Source organism: Anarrhichthys ocellatus, unplaced genomic scaffold (genome assembly GCF_004355925.1).
Source record: "Anarrhichthys ocellatus isolate YVR2014 unplaced genomic scaffold, GSC_Weel_1.0 scaffold40, whole genome shotgun sequence".
NCBI lineage: Eukaryota > Metazoa > Chordata > Actinopteri > Perciformes > Anarhichadidae > Anarrhichthys > Anarrhichthys ocellatus.
The window spans coordinates 1182040-1200327 of NW_022280070.1; the positions used below are offsets into that span (position 1 = coordinate 1182040).

At 42.1% G+C, this 18288-nt stretch overlaps 1 protein-coding gene across 3 annotated transcripts in view; it reads right to left on the reverse strand.

Annotated features, from left to right (window-relative positions):
• Positions 1–14052, reverse strand: part of LOC116394592 (SH3 and cysteine-rich domain-containing protein 2-like) — a 26372-nt gene extending 12320 nt beyond the window's left edge. For 2 of the 3 annotated variants that reach the window (XR_004213474.1, XM_031867805.1), the window contains exons 1-5: positions 13473–14052; positions 5935–6283; positions 4621–4715; positions 3212–3296; positions 815–930 (exon numbers count right to left, since the gene is read on the reverse strand). Coding sequence is in view for 2 of the 3 variants with exons in the window: in XM_031867805.1 (XP_031723665.1) it covers positions 815–930; positions 3212–3296; positions 4621–4715; positions 5935–6283; positions 13473–13559 (732 nt within the window). In the remaining variant the exon portion in view is untranslated. The remainder of the gene's footprint in view (positions 1–814; positions 931–3211; positions 3297–4620; positions 4716–5934; positions 6284–13472) is intronic. The other variant, XM_031867806.1, reaches the window with a different exon arrangement.
• Between the last annotated feature and the right edge of the window lie 4236 nt (positions 14053–18288).

Below are 18288 nucleotides of genomic sequence, written 5' to 3' on the forward strand. Positions count from 1 at the left end.
ATATAGATATAGATATATATAGATATAGATATATATAGATATAGATATAGATAGATATATATATAGATAGATATATATATAGATAGATATATATAGATAGATAGATATATATTATATATAGATATATATATATAGATATATAGATATATATATATATATAGATATATAGATATATATATATATATGCGTCATGTATGAAACAAGTGGGGGTTTAGGACAATTTGCACACTGGTTCAACTACATGTTTAATGAGAGGAACACAGAGACCACAGTGTCATTCATTATACAGTACTCTTCATAGATAGATGATAGCCTGGTGCTCAATTACAACACTTCACCATATGCCAAGTTGGATTTACAGTAAGTAGGGGACTAAAATGCCCTCAAAAGAGAGGAAACTTTTGAAAAGCCTTAATTAATTTTCAAGGAATTGTTTTTGCCTCATTTACTCTCATTCAATTCAATAGATGAGAAGAGAAGATTGATCCCGCTCTACTGTGCAGACATGAAATCAATCTGCTCATTTAATTCCGACCCCAAATGTTAAACTATACCTTTAGAGCGCAATCCTTAACCTTTAATATCATCCGGCCAATCCTCGCAATTATTTGGAGCTGATTTGTAGCGGTTTTACAAAATTTGTCAGAGCTATAAACTAGGGAGTGTGGCGCTACAAATCACTGCACGTCTGTTTCTATGGTCTCAACATTTCACCAGTGAGTTGACCAATGGACCAATGTCGTAAAAACTTTATGTCTTAATCACACTGATTCAACTGTCCTCTACCCTTAACCACAAGGCGACGATGTCATACCAGGCTGCGTGTTGGCGACTCTGACAAACTGCCAAAACTGGAGCGGCTCATCTGTGCCAAGGACGTCCCGTAGCGCAAGGCGGCATACACGGGATCTACACGCATCCGCACAGCCTCTGAAACCACATACACAGTCATAAAACCAATGCACGCACACGCTTATGTTCACTATATTTACAAACACAACTGTAAATTATTCAAGCAAAGACACAGTTTCGCACACAATTTGGACTACCCACGGAGATAACACTGTGCATCATTATTACTATGACAATCTGGAGGAACCAGAGGGTCTAAATATAACTGTAGTAACACAGTCAGTCCTGGACCCACGTTAGATCTGACAGAGGACATCAGCCAAAAGTTAATGAGACACCAAGACATTCCAATAATTCTACACGATTTGATTTCTTTATACATTTACTTATTGGCAGGAGATATGTCTTAGTTTTAATAGCTGGAATATATCTGGAGCTGTAGATGAGTAGAGATGAGATTTAAATATGGAAACCCTCAGCAAGGCTTCATTGCTACATTTCATGTAGATGGTAGTGCTATCAGAGTATTTCTGAAGATAGGAATTCAATTTGCTGCTCCTCTTTCTGTCCAGCTCAACACCAGTCGAATGAAGACAGAATGATGTTTTTTTTCTGCAGGGCCAGAAGTGCTGTGTGTGTGTGTGTGTGTGTGTGTGTGTGTGTGTGTTGGAAGGATGAAGTCATAATAATATTCAGTTTAATATTGAAGTCAGCGCGTCCATGCTCTCGTGATAAATTAAATAGAAATTCTGCAGCAAGAATGTCTAGTGCGACTAGATACATGCGAGTATTCCGAGGTGATAAAGCTCTAGTGTGCTTTAAATTGACTGCCGCATTTTCACTGATGCAGGCCTTTCTACAAAGAGCAATTAATTGCAGAGGAAGAGAGTAAACAGTAGAAATTTGTGCTCAGAGACTGTACTCCAAATAATTACTCTTACCGAGTCGCTGACCTTCAGCTCTCTCTGCAGTGCAGACATGAGGATTCTATATATGATATGGCTTAATATCGGTCTTCATATGTACCTTCATCCCCATTGGCTCTTGTGACTTCAGCTTACTTTGACAAATTATTATCTTGAACGTTCAATTCAATAACAACCACAGTTTGGCAGTTTGTTTCCTCTTTGACTTTGACTTTAACCTAACACAGCTGTTATTCTTCTGTAAAAAGATTGTAACCTAGAGCGTTAACTGCACTAGAGCGTTAACTGCACTAGAGCGTTAACTGTTAAGTACTTCACTCCTGAAGCCATTAGACTCTCACCCTTATAAATGAGGTTTAATATGACAGAATAAACTGCTCTGACAAAAGTTGATGGGAAATTACAGGGTCTATAAGTATCCTTTCCTAAAAATGGCATCTAATATTAATATGTGTAAACATGAGCTCAGTATTTTACCAAGCCTTTAGTTTGCTTGATTACGAGGACACTTTGCAACGTGTGATTGTGAGTTTGGCAGGTTGCAGTCTCAGCTGGCTCTGGCAGAGTCCCAGGCGTTATGGTGCTCAGCTCATGGGTGATGACAGGGCTGTAGATCAATTGTGCCCTGAATCATAGATAGAGCAAGGAAGTGACAGTACGAGGTGCTAACCCTGATTCAGCGAGGCACACCGTATATGAGATGAAGGGACTGTAACACCTACACAGATGTTCGTCCAAAAGGTATTTCAAAGAATAACAAGCTCCCAATCAGAGAAGATGGTGATTGGAAGAACAAATTCAGGTACTTTGAGGACACAACAGTCTGTGCTTGTAGCAACACGTTTGTACTTCACAAAGAGACAACAAGGAAACGTCAGATTTATTTACTTCCATAATTGTGCACCACAAAGTAAAAATGTGATTTGTATTCAAAATTACATTTTTTTGGTAAAACAGAAGGGATGTTATGATGCAGAGAGCTAGTTAGGACGTATAGACCGATCAAAAAATAGGCAACACTTCAATGTTGATGTAGCTTAAACATGCAAATTGAAGTGCCAGACAATAAAATAAAACCCTTTATCGGTCAAAGGCTATACAGTACAAAGCATGAACAGAAATATAAAAACATAAACATTAGAACTTATAAATATCTATTCACATACTTTCAGGATGCAGACCGTCCGTCAGCCTCCAAGAAAAGCTGAATTTGATCTTCCTCTTTACATTTTCCCACTTCATGCTCCTCGGTCATCCGGTGAGATGGAGACAGTTCTGGTTTTATTACAGTGCATGCACAAGCACACAAAAATCTACAAATAAACGAGGCTACAAGAGCAACATCACAAAACAAAAGCACATGGGACGCATACATAATGCACATTTGCACTCACTCATAAAGCCCACGCACACAGACACACGGGTATGCTCACCTTGGCTCGGCAGAACTTCCTTGACGACAGACAACTGGTCATTGACGAGCATTGGCGAGCTGAAGTTTCGCTTGAATGCTCCAGACTAATGGAGGAGAACAGAAAGAAGGATTTTACAGTTTACTTCTTTTTTTATAGGCTGAGCTGAAGTGAAAGTGGCTCATGTCGTACCTTTAAGACTTTATTAATAGACTTATTTCTGAATTACTGAATCAGAAGCACATCAAGACACATATGCTGCAGAAAAAGTGCTAATTTCTGCCATCAAGTCACAAACTGGGGCAAGATGTAGCTCTCTTTGCTGCTAATTATGAACAAGAAATTCACTTAGCCGCTTACCAGTATGCACATGGCTTACACACATGGGCATGTAATTATGCTTATGTGTCTGCACGGGTACAATTTCACACTGAATTAAGCAGAGTACGTGTTTCAGCTGAGATATCAGTTTGTCTTTCCCTTGGCTTGCAAATGAGCCACTCAGTTTGTCGTATTATGTTGATGAGAAAACAAAACTGTGTGACACCTTCGTTCCGGTGAAGATACCCAGGTTCTGTTCTGGTGATATTTTTTTGCCTTTCGCTGCCCTCGTGATTCCCCTATCTCTCCGTCTCTCCGTCTTTCTGCTCGTCTGTCAAACCACACGGAGCCGTTTGGAACACAGCACTCTTAAAATTGTCCGAGTGGCTCTCAGAAGGTCTCGCCTCTTGCTGCATGCTAATGTCCTCTGCCCTGTACTAGAAGATAAACACAAAGGCTTGGTCTAAAATCACTCCCAATTTGCTACCAAGTGCACTACACTCCTCAGGTCGAGAGCTCCAGTGTTGGCGTCTGTGGGTTGAAACTTTTCTGAGAATGTTGTTTGTATTTAAACACTGTACTTAAGACTGTTCCACAAAACACATGAAATTGTTATCAAAACGCAGGTTAAATTCTGCGTGATGTCTGGGGAAACACAGATAAATTGGGGGTAAGACTGGACTGAGGTGGCGAAACTTGGGTTGTTAGATAAACATGCTAACAGAGAGCATATCCTGCAAACAGACTGAAATGTATCATGTTTTTTGTTTCTTACATTTCCAGATTGTTTGGAATCAACAACGGAGGAACTGGGTAGTTATAGTCACCATGGATGAACAGACAACGACAAGATTACCACATACACGAACGTCACAAACAGGAAATCTAAGAACAATCTCCCACACTGTCTGAAGTGAAGTAGGCCTACATTGTAAGAACACTGCAGGAGTGATTACTTGGCGCCAAAAATGGTGCAAAATAACAAAACAAAGTTGATTCACAGACAGAACATTGAGCAAACCAAGACATACAGTGATCATGTTGACAAAAAACTACCAATGTTATATACATCAAATCAAATCATCAAAGTTCTGTGAGTATCTCCGCACCTTCCCGTAGCATGGCTGCTGCGATAGTTCTGAGGTGCACCACAGGTGAGCAGCCATCTTGCATGTTTTACACCGCAGAGCCTGTTTGGAGTTTCCTGCAGAGAGGGACAAAGATGAGAGAATGAGAGCAGATGAAAGGCAGACATGGAGGCAGCCACGGAAATGAAACAAGGCTACACAGCAGGCTGCAGATCTGCAATAGGGAGAAAATCCTAACAAACCAGAGTGGCCTTCAGATCGTATGAGCAGGTTTCCTTCTGCTCAGGTAGAGAACGTAATAAAATGTTGTCGTATTATCAAGCTGGCACCGACACTAACAGCTTCATAATCAACAGCTCCTCTTCCAAAACAACCTGGAGAGATTGGACACCAGCTGGAGATATTTCAATCATAATCGATTTGGCATCGAGTCGTCTTGCTTTTTCATGTTTCAAGCACTTCAGTGATAAAAGCCTCTGAGGATTGAGATGTTTCCCCTTCATTTGTTAGGCAATGTTGTTTCTTGCATGTCTTTAACGATTGAGGTTGAGTCACTTTCATCCTACAAATCAAAAGATAAATAGATTTCTGGATTTGTTGCAGATGGGCATGACATCGACAGGTCTTTTAGGGAGCAGAAACAACAAACAAGCTAAATTGATTGCTCGATAACAACATTTGCTTTTACTTTGTAAGAGCAAACATGGATTCTGCCTAATCAGCGTAACAAGGAGATAGAGGCTGGACTGCGTTTGGGGACTGCAGAGGAGTACAGCTAGAGTAAAGTGATGCATCACATAAATAAACCCACAATACATGCAAAAAAAACACCACAGGCACAAAGGAGCAGGTTGCAGTCTGTAATCAATCATAGAGACAGGAAGTAGATTTAGCAGAAATACTGTGAGCGGCTAATTAGGGATGAGAGCGCTCACGCATCTGCAGCACTATATCCCTGTTAATAATCCAATGCTTTTTTCACATATGTAAACACTGAGAGAGCTGCAATGAAGACATACAGTCAAATCCTGAATCTAATTTTAGTTTATTTGCACCCGAGTGAGAATAGTCACATGGCAGCTATTTACAACAAGCCAAGTTGAAAATGCTACTTAAGTATATAATAGTAACAATAGTTAGCTTGCCGAGAGTCTTTCTGCCAGAAAGTTTTTATAATAGTAGGAGTAGAACTCGTAATAATAGTAGTATGCAAATCAACAAAGTGTATGCGCATTATAAATGGGATGCCAGGTTAACAAAGAGGGAGGCCAGAAGTGCTAAGCGACTGGCTTGTAAAATGCAAAGAGAGTCCAGGGAGTAGATTGAGGACCTTACCCACTATCATGTGCTTGCAGTGCTGGCAGTTGGTGGGCTTGCGAAAGACATGGTCCTGGAAACAGTGGGTAATCTGAGGCCGGGGAGGCTTGATGGGCAGTGATGGGGAAAGGCTGAGAGAGGGGGAGTGGGAGCAGATGGAGGGGTTGGGGCTTAGAGATGGTGAAATGGACGGTGAGCGCTCGCCGACGAGAGGAGAGCCAGGCAGCAGTGGGGGAGAAGGAGGCGGTGGGTCAGTGATGAAATCTGGGGGCAGGCGAGCGTCGCTGTAGGACCTTTGGAAGAAGTTCTCCACGCTTTTACTGCGCATGATGGTCTTGAAGGACAGCGAGCGCTTTAGTCTCTGGAGCTGCACACACACACACACACACACACACACACACACACACACACACACACACACACACATTGACACAGAGAGAGAGAAAGAATGTACACTATAATAAACACAAGATAAACAAGAATGCGGTGGCACATTTGGGAGCAATAACAAATGTCCAATACGGCCTCAGGGCAGAACAAGCAATATCCCGGCATCCATAAACACAACACTCTGGTCTGATCTGCAATATCACCACATATGGAAACAACACATTAATAGCTCAGATACCTTTAGTATAAGACCAAGCATATCCTTTGCACAGTCACATTTAATAGGGCAGCTTGTGCGTTTGGCCCATGGTTAAACAAGATAAGCCTTTTCTCATCGACAACACTCACGGCCATACATCGAGGTGGTGGCAGGAGGTCTATTGTGGTGAAATGAAACAAGACAGTTTACACAGCCTTATCATCTGTCAACAGCCTATCTTCAGGGCTCTTAATCTGATGGAGTCTGCTCGTTGGACCGATTGATCGAGCCACAGGCTCACTAAGCATACAGGGCCAATGGATCCCTCCTCACAGGGCCAAACTCACATGCCCACAACATCCAACAACGTCAAACTGCATGTACGCTCTCTCATGTGTATTGACATGACCAACCGTGCTTATATCTTGTAATTGGCATTGACCAAACCGTTTTCAATAATTGACGGTCGCTGCATTTCAAAAAGCCGAGCAATCAGATGACAAAACATCAGCAACAGTGTGTAAGCTCTGCTCTCTGCAGCCGTCCAGCATTGATTGGCTGGAGATAAATGCATGTTTCCTGACGTTTCCCTCTGGCTCTGTGTACAGACGATGATGCTAGTTTCCTGAGGGGTGGGCAGCCATTTGTTACCCTGACATGCAGTGGCAGCGGGAGAGCAGCGGGAGAGCAGCGGGAGGGTGTGGCCGTGTCGCAGGGAATGAATGAATCAACACAGACAGACAGGCAGACAGATAATCAGTAGGCCACATACGCTCTGGGTGCACACGCTCTGCCTGTCTGCGCTTCCTCTCTGTTTAGCGCCAAATGTAATCACTTTACAGGGACATGCAGTTTACAGCTGCACGCGTCTGGGAATAAGATACAAAAACAGTTTGTCTATTTGAGTTTGTGTTTGTGAGGCACACATGAAAGTAGAGCAGGAGAAACAAAAGTACATGTAACTGAGTGCACATGCTTCCTGTAAATTATCTTTATTATTGATACAAACGGAGGCAGTTTTTACCCTCTGGTAGAAGATCCACAACTCCTAATTTGAAGGAAAAAAATGATTTATATATATTTAGCATTTATTTAAATCTACTAGAGTTAACATAAAAAGTGTTACCTGCTAAGACCCAACTAATGATGACTTAAGGGACATCACTTGGGGGGGGGGGGGGGGGGGTTATCAAATTCACACAGCACCCTCTGGAGCAGCAAAACGCTTTATACACTTGTTTTATAAGTCCTGTAAACAGACTTTGATGTGTAAAATCACCTTTCCTTTAAGGTGCTCAGAAAAATGGAAATCTGAACATGTACAACTTTATGACAACTGGGCAAACTCCATCTGCTGACGAAGATTGTGGAAAGCTCCAGAAATGAGATTGTATTGTAAACATGAGTAGTTATAATCCTCCAATGATCTCATGACTCATTATGACTTACTCGCTTTCTAAAAAGCCATTCTGCTGTTTTAGTAAGTCATTAAAGAAGAGTCAGAGACTTCTCAGTCTCTAGTAAGGAGCGAGAGCAAGTTGGGCTGGAGGTAGATATACGTACATCAGCCAAAAGCTTTTTTCACAACCTGGAAAACCAAATGTTGTTCTTACTGATTTTCAAAACAATCACAGATCTAACTCTAAGAAGAATGCCTTAAACAAAGGGGGTATGTATTCTTTAAAAACCATGTTTGTTAACGGTGCAGTGCTCTGACACACGTCTCCACTCTTTCTATGCAGCATCACAGTCTTGAGCTCTCTCAATCAGAGCAGATGAGTGCTGGCATAACAGCTCCGGGTAGAGCACATGTCTCAATTACAGCTAATCTAATCATCTGTTAGTGTGCGTGCGAGCCTAAAAAGCATTTCCGCTAGCTTCCATTTGAACATTAGCTGAGAGCATCATGGTTAAAGCCAGTGTGATACCACATTTGATTCGGGTCACATGAATTTCGGAGACAGCTGAGAGGCCGGTGGCGATGAGCCCAACCGAACTACGCCACAGATGATACCCTGGTTGTGATGTATGATCTAGTCCCATATGTATTATTGATCCCCAGCAATTTCATGACAATGTCTGTCATGAAAACAGCCTCAATCTTCTTTCATCTCCAAAAACAAGCATCGCCAACACAGTCAATACTCTGTAGAGCAGATTTTGACGAGGTGCCTGAGCGAACGTGTAAAAGACCATAATTCTCACATCTTCGATCCATATACCAAACCCCAGTTGTTCTCACGTGGAGCCAACATAAATGTCCAAAATCAATGCTCCATAGAGGGACAGCAGGGTTTGAGCAGACATAATTCAATAATAAAGCTTTTATTTCATCCAAATATGTGGCCCCCCTCCATCATTGGGGCCCAGGCTGAGATATATACAGTATATTGGATGCTCCAGCCTGTCCAGAAGTCAGAACTGAGCAACAAAGGCTCAGTCCCACTGGGAATGCCACCATAAACTTGTGGCAATGATGTGCTTTAGTGTGGACTGTTATCAATAATTCAGCCAAGACCGTTTCAAAAGGAAAGGCTTTTCCAGTTTTCCAGCTGTGTCTTTGTTTAGAGGTCGTAAAGGTCAAAATACACTCTCTCAGTCTGGAATCTGGTTTAAAGGTCTTGGTTGTAGGGTCTGCCTCTCCCATTGTTTGTATCTCTCTTAAACCAACGGCCAAACAGTCACATCACTAGAGTGGCCAGGTGTACGTGGGTGTTAAATTGACAGATTTGCGCCAATTTTTTCCTCCAATTTTCTCTTATTCTACCACTCTCCGTGTTCACTCCTGAACCGTGCCAAAGACCTCTGTGTTGTCAGCAGCAGAAGAAAAGAAGTGCAGCAGTAATAGGGGGAGAAAAACAGCCACTGCAACACAGATGCACCTCCACCGCGCTCTAAATCACAGTATCAAAGTGCATGTATTTTATTTTCTGTAGCTAGTAATTTCCACTTTAAAATTCTTCCCAGCTTTGTGCCCCCTGTAGGGCTCGTCACACACACAAAATGTGCGCAATTAGTTTTTTTTTCTCTCTGTGGTGGACGTCACTGTGTCCGACCTTGTTTCAGTGATATTTTAGTCTCGTGAAGGATAACAGAGCTATGAAAGACACAGTTTCCTGGCTCAATTTTCTAAATCATCAGCAGGATATGTGCTTTCAGAGGAAATGACCACCCTCAACTTGGTACAGGAGGTTTTTACACCCTCACAGTGCGACACTGTTTTGGGCAGGCGATGTACACCTTAAATAAGGAGACAGGAAAGAACTGTGACCGAACAGAGCTAAAATCACAATCTGAAAGATTTAGTACAATAGTAGAAATCACAGGGAGAGACTAAAGAATCACACAGATTGTAAAATCTTTGAGCTTGGGCCTTTATTACTACACTTTAACATCAAAATGTGAACCAGTTTCATGTCCTAATGTTTCCCTTCGTGGCTGAAGTTTGTCATTATGCGCGGCAGCCCGGCAGATTCCCGCTCTGAATAAGAGATAAGAAATGCATAATCACAGGCTGCTTCCATCGTTCTGTCCCTATCACTCATGCACGCGCACGCGCACGCACGCACACGCACACACAATCACATGCTTGCTCATACACACAGACTTCTCTTCCCGTCTCTCTATGATTGTTTAATGGAGGATAAACTGTGTGTGAAATAGTAGCGAGGATCGTATAACCACTTCCCTCACTGCAGTGCAATTCTTCACCCCCACATTATGCTAACCCCGCCATGAAGGTTTGCCCTGGTAACTCATCATCCACCCATTTTTCAGTTCACACACAACACAATGGCTGTCAGTGTCTGACGAGAGGGGGGGGGGGGGGATTGTTATTTCTGAGTGAGCATCGACGGCAACAGATAAATCTCCCTCACAGATACTTTTCTTCCGCTTGTCGGCGATAAACAAATAAATATACAGCCAGTTATCTTTGTAGCTACTTGTAAAGAGTCCAGTATTTCAACAGCTCACACCTTTCCCTGCAGTGTCACATCAATAAACATCACAGCAGTAAAGGCATTACATTAATCAATGAAGACCGTGGCCCACTTCGGCCTCCCTCTGCTACATACTCCCCTGCTCGTGTCACTCAGGATCAGTGTCGTGATAGTTAATGAAAAGTGAAGTGAACTCAAAATGTATGTGGGTGGTTTCAAAGAGATGTTGGGAGACTAACTTGTGAAATGACAAAGAAGACACTAGAAATCATCCTTGCAGATTATTGGCAACACTTCAGCATTCACTATGCTAAGTGACCGTATGCAACTACAATTGAAACTGTCCTGGGTAAAAATGTGAACATGATAGATCCAGACTTTTAATATCAATGACCTAATTCACCTTCTTTTCCACAGTGCTGACAAGACGCCCTGTCGCCATTTTTGATGCCCCTGTCAGCTTTTCCCGCACGCTTTCTTTAGACCTCATCGTCCGTCTGTCGGTCTACCACTTTGGTCCAGACTGAAATATCTGAAATAATTGCTATGAACTATTTCACATGTGTTCATGGTCCCCAGATGATGAATTCTACCAACTTTGGCAAACCCCTCTCTATCTCCAGAGTAGAAGATCATCAACACATTTCTTTAAAAATTGCTACAGCGGTTTTACTTTGGATCAAGCTGCCATCACTCAACATTCTGTGTGCTCAAGTGTTAGCATGAAAGCACCAGTGTGAAATATCTACTTAACAAAACTTGGCCGCAAACTGTATGGGTTACTATTAAGCTACTTGTCATTTAGCTTTGGAGCAGTGACAAGTTCTCATCTTCACACTGCAGGCAATTCCAGACCTTTTAACACTCAGCCGGCTGTGTGTGTGTTTAAGTGCTCACATTGAGTGAGGAAGAAGAATCCAAAGGAGGCACATGGAGGAATTGTGATGTTATTGTCACACAGTTGGCAAGCTGCCAAATGGACCAGTCTCTAAAAAACATGTTGGAGGGTATTATTTTAAGTATATCTGCGCCCCGGAGATGGTCCTGTGCACTCATCCTAAAAGAAGAGGTTTACCTGTGCACTTCCATCACAGGAAAATGCTCTCAAAGCGTCACCATCTCTGAGCAATCCAACAGCTCTCCACAAAGAGCGCCACTATAGGCTGTTGATTGCTGCTCAGGCGTCTCATCTGCTCCACCAATCACATGTCTGCGAGTCTTGGCAATGGACCAGTACATTGTTGGGAACCAGGGAGAAAGCCCATGCTTCCATTCCTCTTAATCCTCTGGCACTATATCCCTCTGTTCCTCATTTCTGATATCCATCTTTGTGGGGAAGTGCTGCTGGTGGATTTCCGAGAGCGTGTGTTATTAGAGCAAGCTCCCTGTCATCCTTATCTAATTAATGTGTGTGCCCTATGTGTCTGATTAGATTCCTTCAAAAATCAAACCCTGTGGCGGTGTGTTTTTTGTATCTTAGCAATGGTCTTGATTAAGTGTTTAAAATAGATATGGGTGGAAGATTGATGCAAGAGATTTTTTCAATCCTCCTGGGACCACACCTGTGCATATCAGAGCCATGCTGACATCAACTTCAGTATTCTCCTACAAGATTCCTTAATAGACTCCTCTATAGCTGCACATTCTCAATGACCCTCAAGTGGCGGGGAGCTATTGAATCCTGAGCATTTAAAGGAAGTTCAAAAGATGTTACAATTAACATTTCACCTGCACGTCAAACATATATGAGCTATGCCAGGAGCTGAAAGTTCAAGTGAAATCTATTCACTTTTATTCTTCACAGAGCCCTAGAGTTCATCAAAAGCAGCATCAATCTATTGGATAGGAACAGAGCTGCTGATTGAATGGCCAGCCCGATTAGTTTGTGATATAAATGGTTGTGATGTGGTGAATTTAGCCGATGAATCATGCGAATAATAATCGGGCCTGCTTGGCACAGGAGGTCGCCCAATTTCTTTTATAGTAGCTGGTGAGGAATGGGGAAATGGAGCGGTGCACACTGGAGAAAGCTCAATACAATGCCGACTTTCATGGTTCTCACAATGCTTAGATGAAGCATCTGAGTGTCACTTTACTGTGTTTGTGTGTGGGAGGCGGGGGGGGGCAAGAGGTGGAGACGGAGACTCAGCTGAGAGAGTTGTATGAAGTGTTTGGGCCTAATGAATCAAGTGTCCTTAAAGCCTTCCATTAAAAAGTAGGCATTGAGAAGGCGTTTACAGCCCCTGCACTTGGAAGCCAGCCCTTAAAATCTTTGTTTATACAGTGAAGTCAACAAATTGAATGGAATATAAGGACACTTTGTAAGGGCACTTGAGGCTCACATTGTGCGGTGAAAGGGATCTCGTTCTATATTAGGCACAAAATGCACATATAAATGTGGCCATGTATGCTTATTGCAATATAAACTTTCTTGCAGCATAGAATATAAAGTTATTTGAGCGTGTGTGTGCCTGCGTGCGTGCGTGCGTGTCTGTGCAGTAATGTAACAGAAAAGTAAGATATGACTTGTCAGTAAAACCAAAAAGCAGATCACCCAATAATAACTATGAAAAGCATTAATTGTAACCACCCTACCACGTAAATTATACTCATTAAAATACAAAGTATGAATTAATGCGAAGCATAAATCCCCTTTGTGTGTATGTGTGTGTCTGCGTGCAGGAAGTGAATTTGAAGAGGCAGACAGAAAGAGGCAGACAGAGACAGAGTGACATCACACCTTACGTGTGTGGTTACACCTAGTGACGCAGTCATGACTAATACAGTTGCAATTGTGAAGAATGAATGTTACACAAACCGGCGGAATTAATAAGGAGGAATAACAAGTAAAATAACCTCTCCTATTATTCAGCAAAAATTATTGAGCTTAAATTTTCTATGGAGGAAACTGTTCTGCGAAGTTGAGATTCGATTTCTCCTCGTTACAGAGATTATAGGACATATATCTGTAGGACATAAAAGAGTATTGTCTTAACGGAACAAAGCTCAAAGCTGTGGGTACTTGCCTTGGATGACATCGGTTGGATGGACATGGTGCTTGGAGAGCGCTGGAGCTGAGAGTCGCTCTCCATCTCATTGTTCTCAGTCATCATTGACACCGTAGTGGACAGAGTCGTTAAAGACACAAAAAATAAAGAAAATCTTTTAACTCCTCAAACTGTGTCCAGTCGGTAGGAAATGCCCGGCTTCGGCCATACAAAAGCTCGGCAAAGTGTGACAGACCCACATCACAGGAATGTGTGCGCGCTGTGAGGTGGACGCCTTATGGTCATTTGCCCTCCACGCACCGACTGCAGGTTGATGAAAGAGTTTCTAAACATACACACACCAGCTGTTTATATTTCGCTCATGCCATGCAAGGACAAGCATTCGGGATGGAAGAGTAATTGTATCGTCCCTTGAAGCGCATCTGAAAACTCCAATGTGGAACAATTCCGTCCGACAGTTTTAAGAAAGGGTTCAAAACAGCAAAACATCGATGCTTAGTATGATTAGATCCAAACAAAGCGTGTGTTGTGGAAGGCGCCGGGCGGGTGTAAATCCAAAGCGAGCTGTGCCTTTCACCACTGCACACACTTAAATTTAAGCGCAATCTGAGGCACGCCTTCCCGTGCGTCTGAGGTGCATGATTGGGTCCATTTTTACAACTCTGCCAGGATTCATTTAGACAGAATCGGTGACCACGGCCGTGGGCGGGGGCTTATTTCAAGCCCAAATATAGACTACCTCACAATCCGTAAACAGAAAGATGCTTTTTCTCTTTGAGAGGATAAATGTTTGCAACAAAAGTAGAATGAGCGCTCTTCATGTTCTCGCTCGATTTCTTTTTTTTTTTTTTACGTCAAAGCGGTAAAGTGCACCTCTTTACTTTTACTTTGTGCCGTCCTTGGTACAAACAAAAAAATACTAATTAAAATGAACTGTGACTACATCATTGCAAATAGTTCCAACAGGTTAATTAATGACACCATCTAGCCCATGTCGGTTAATTTATATGGCCAAGGAGTTTCATATCGCTGTACAGCCACCACATACAGTAAAAAACAACATAGTCATTATTATGAATCAATGTCAGAGGGTTGTTATCGTGACAGAAGTGGGTGTAGGATGCTGTTGCAGAACTTTCTGCAGCCTATTAAATTGTGAGTCAATTCATCACAGTCATCTTCTCCTATATAGCAGAAAATGACCCATATGGGATGAGTTGCACTACTTCTATTTTTTTTAATTTTTTTTGCGGGGGGGGGTAGTTTTTAGCCAAGCTTAACTCTGTTATTAATTTCATGTCATTTCCCCACCTGCCCTCTAAACACAGAGGCTATAGGTGCTTTCCTGTAGAGTTAAAGCTACACCAGGGATGGCATGATTTGTAGCTACAATAAGGCCAGAGGATCGGCACTTCTGATTTCAAATGCAATCTCATTTCCTACCTGGTTTCACCAGTCTTCTGGGGTGAGTTTCTATTGATTGCCCTCTTTAGAACAACTCAAATGAGAATGAAGCAATATGGTTGTGGTCACAGCTACTGATTTTTGCATTAACCTGATTAAGGTAAAAAAAACAAAAATAAAAAAAAAAGACTGGTAGATTTAACATAATAAGTGGTATTTCAAAGCCAGTACTGCACCATTGTGAGACGGGGAGGAAACACTTAAATGTGATTGAAGTAGTGTAGTCTATCTGCACTGCATTATTTCACCTAAGCCTGACATCAAAGTTTGCCCTAAGCTGTAAGAAAGTCGTTGTGCGTGGGTGGCTTGTAGAAAGGAGACAGAATGAAGACAAAGGGAGAGAGCCTCAGTTATCACATTAATTATTGCTTCACTCAGAGCCAGGGCACAGCAGATAGCAGAGTGACTGCTGAAAGGAAAATAAATAAATAAATAAACAAAAGTCAAGTCAAAAAGTTGTCTGTGTAGCTGTGGCTTTGCTGCCAAAAATAAACCAAAACACAATGTCTTGGTGGGGCAGTGTGCAGTGAGCTGTGATCTGATCCGTCTGTGTTCAAACGCAGAAAACACAGAACAGTTGAGAGAATTGCTGAAGGAGAATGAATAACACACACACACACACACACACACACACACACACACACACACGTCTCCCTCTGAGACACCCTTTCATCCTCCAATGTGATACCCCAGGTGCCGGAACACGGCTGCTAAACATGAGCATTAAAACAGGAGGGGAAACGCACTGATCTCTCAGTGATTGAGAGACGGGAGATACAATAGGAGGATGAGAGAAAGAAAATGAGCCCCATGCGGCGGAAGACAGATCCCAGCCGTGACAGCGGTCGTCATGGTGTAGTCACAGGACCAGAGCTGCTGCTCATTCCACTGGTATAAATTGATACAGATTGTTCATCTGTGCTCTCGCCTCAGACATGGGTATGTTGGAACACACAAACATAGAGACTTGACTCTGCATGCAGTGTCAGAAACGCCCAAATAGTCACATTTTAAACCACAGACACCCATCTGTGCTCTTAGAATTGATGCTGTTCCTACCATGATCAAAGAGACACTTGTGCAATGTATCTCAGGAATAAACTGTTCACAATTTTGCAAGTCTGTCAGTCTTTTTAGTGCCCTTGATCGTATTATCTTCAGATGAACTTTAGAACATGATTTTGCACAGAGACGATGCATTTTGTACACTATTACACTACTTACATTGACATTGCAGGACTCTGGTGGGACGAGAGGAGGTGGAGTCTGCGTTTACGTCATGATGCTCAAACGCACTCAAAAGTTGACGGACAATGTTTTCCTCACGTTGAATTTCTAATGTGAAGATGTCAGCTATCTTATCTGCCCAGAGAATTGTTTTTGTTGCTGCCGTTTACATTCCTTATGATGCAAATCCAAAAAATGAGACAAATAAAAAAAAATGATTATAGTCATTAAATACATTAGGTACATATGAAATTTAACTTCTGCATTCAACCCATCCCAAGCATATTCATATTGGCACAACACAAATAAAAATAAATTGTAACATCTAATTCAAGCATTTTTACAAACATCGCAAAGTGGTGTTTTGAAGAACAGCTACAATCATCGACAGACATTATAAAACAAAGTAGGACTGACCATAAAAATAATGTAAAAACTGACAGAATAATTTTCATGATGTCCTTCAAGTAAACAAAGTATCCTAGTCTAGGAACTGGTGGTTTACTCCACTTTACTCCTGAGTAAAGCAAATCCATTTGTCTCTTTGAAAAGCTGAGAGATCCTGAGTCACCAAGCTGAGAGCTGAGATCAGACCAGCAGTGATGGAGGAATCATTACGACTGGCTCATGGCTGCCATCTGCTGCTCCGATAACGCAAAAAAACAACCGCTGGCCATAAAACAGAGAACAAGCTCAACACCAGAGTGAAAACCAGACAAGTCTTAATAATATAGGTATATATTTATTCATACGTACATATTCATTTATATCGGTTAATTGTAAAAAAAAGAAAAAAAAAAAAAAAGGAAAACATTTACAGTAATTATGTGAACTACAGTCATTGTCAAAACGTTTTTTTGAAATTTCACAGGTGTCACTCTACCATGAACACACACACACACACCCACACACACACACACACACACTGTAGATTCACCTCTTGCTCTCTGTCCTAATCCTCAACCTTACTCCAGTGTTTGGAACATGAAACAGGCGCGTAGTAGCTCGACTGACGTGTAAACTGGTGGAAGGTCTGACAGAAGGACAGAGGTGTTTGATACTGGGAGGAATAATGAGTCTGGAGTTTTGCTTTTGTAGAGCCTGTAGTGTATTTTGTACCATGAAAAGATATAAATAGCAGGATGTTTCTTTTTGTACATATAAAACCATCAGGAGCAGGTGTTACTACCTGTGACCCTTTCAAAGTGTTTGGCTTGAAAGCACGTCAGCTGCTCTGATGACTCAGCCTGTGCCACGTACAGTGCCTGACGAGGGCAAGCCGGTGTTACAACCCTGGCTCACAGTCTAAATCCTACCACATTTCCTCTTTCTTCCAGTTAACCTTCTTAACTCCGGGGCACAGAGACAGAGTACATTAGATACCTCCGCCATTTTGACTCTTAGTTGTTCCCTAATCCCCCGTAAACCCCCAGTCAAACAAACAGATTCGACTGGATTAATCTGGATTCATCTCAGTTTATCCTGCCTGCCGTAGCCGTCATTACCAATTTATGTCGTTTGATGTATTTGGACAGTGGTGCATTATGGGAGGGAAAAGCAAGGCATACAAAGCACGCATATAGGAGAAAAATCTGATTCTGCTAAAGTGGCACACAATGCCTGAACAGCCATCCCGAGACTTCTCCTTGATGGAAACATTCAATAAGTGGAACCTACATCATACATACATGACATCATGAACTCCTCCTCAACTCACAGTAAAAAAATCCAACTCAAATTTCAACATTTAGTTCAATTGCACTGGCGCCAACACTTCCCCCCCTGGACAAAGGCTACACTCCGGACATTAAGTAACAATAAACTCTTAATGAAAACACAAACGGCATCAGATCAAAACCGAGGACTGGAAGAGGACTCAAACTCATCTTGGAGACACTGAACTCATGACTTCAAAAACACAGAGCAGGCGCAATCCAAACCACACCAAAACAGAAATGCAAAAGAAGAGAAAAGGTAGAGATCCAGAGGAAATCAGAAAGAAAAAGCAGTAAAAGACACATTTATAAAAGGAAACGGGACGAAAAAGAGACGCAGAATAAAGCAGGTGCGAGTGCAGGAGAGGATAATCAATAAGAAAAGGCTTCAATACTTCATAGGGCGGGGGGGGGGGGGGGGGGGGGGG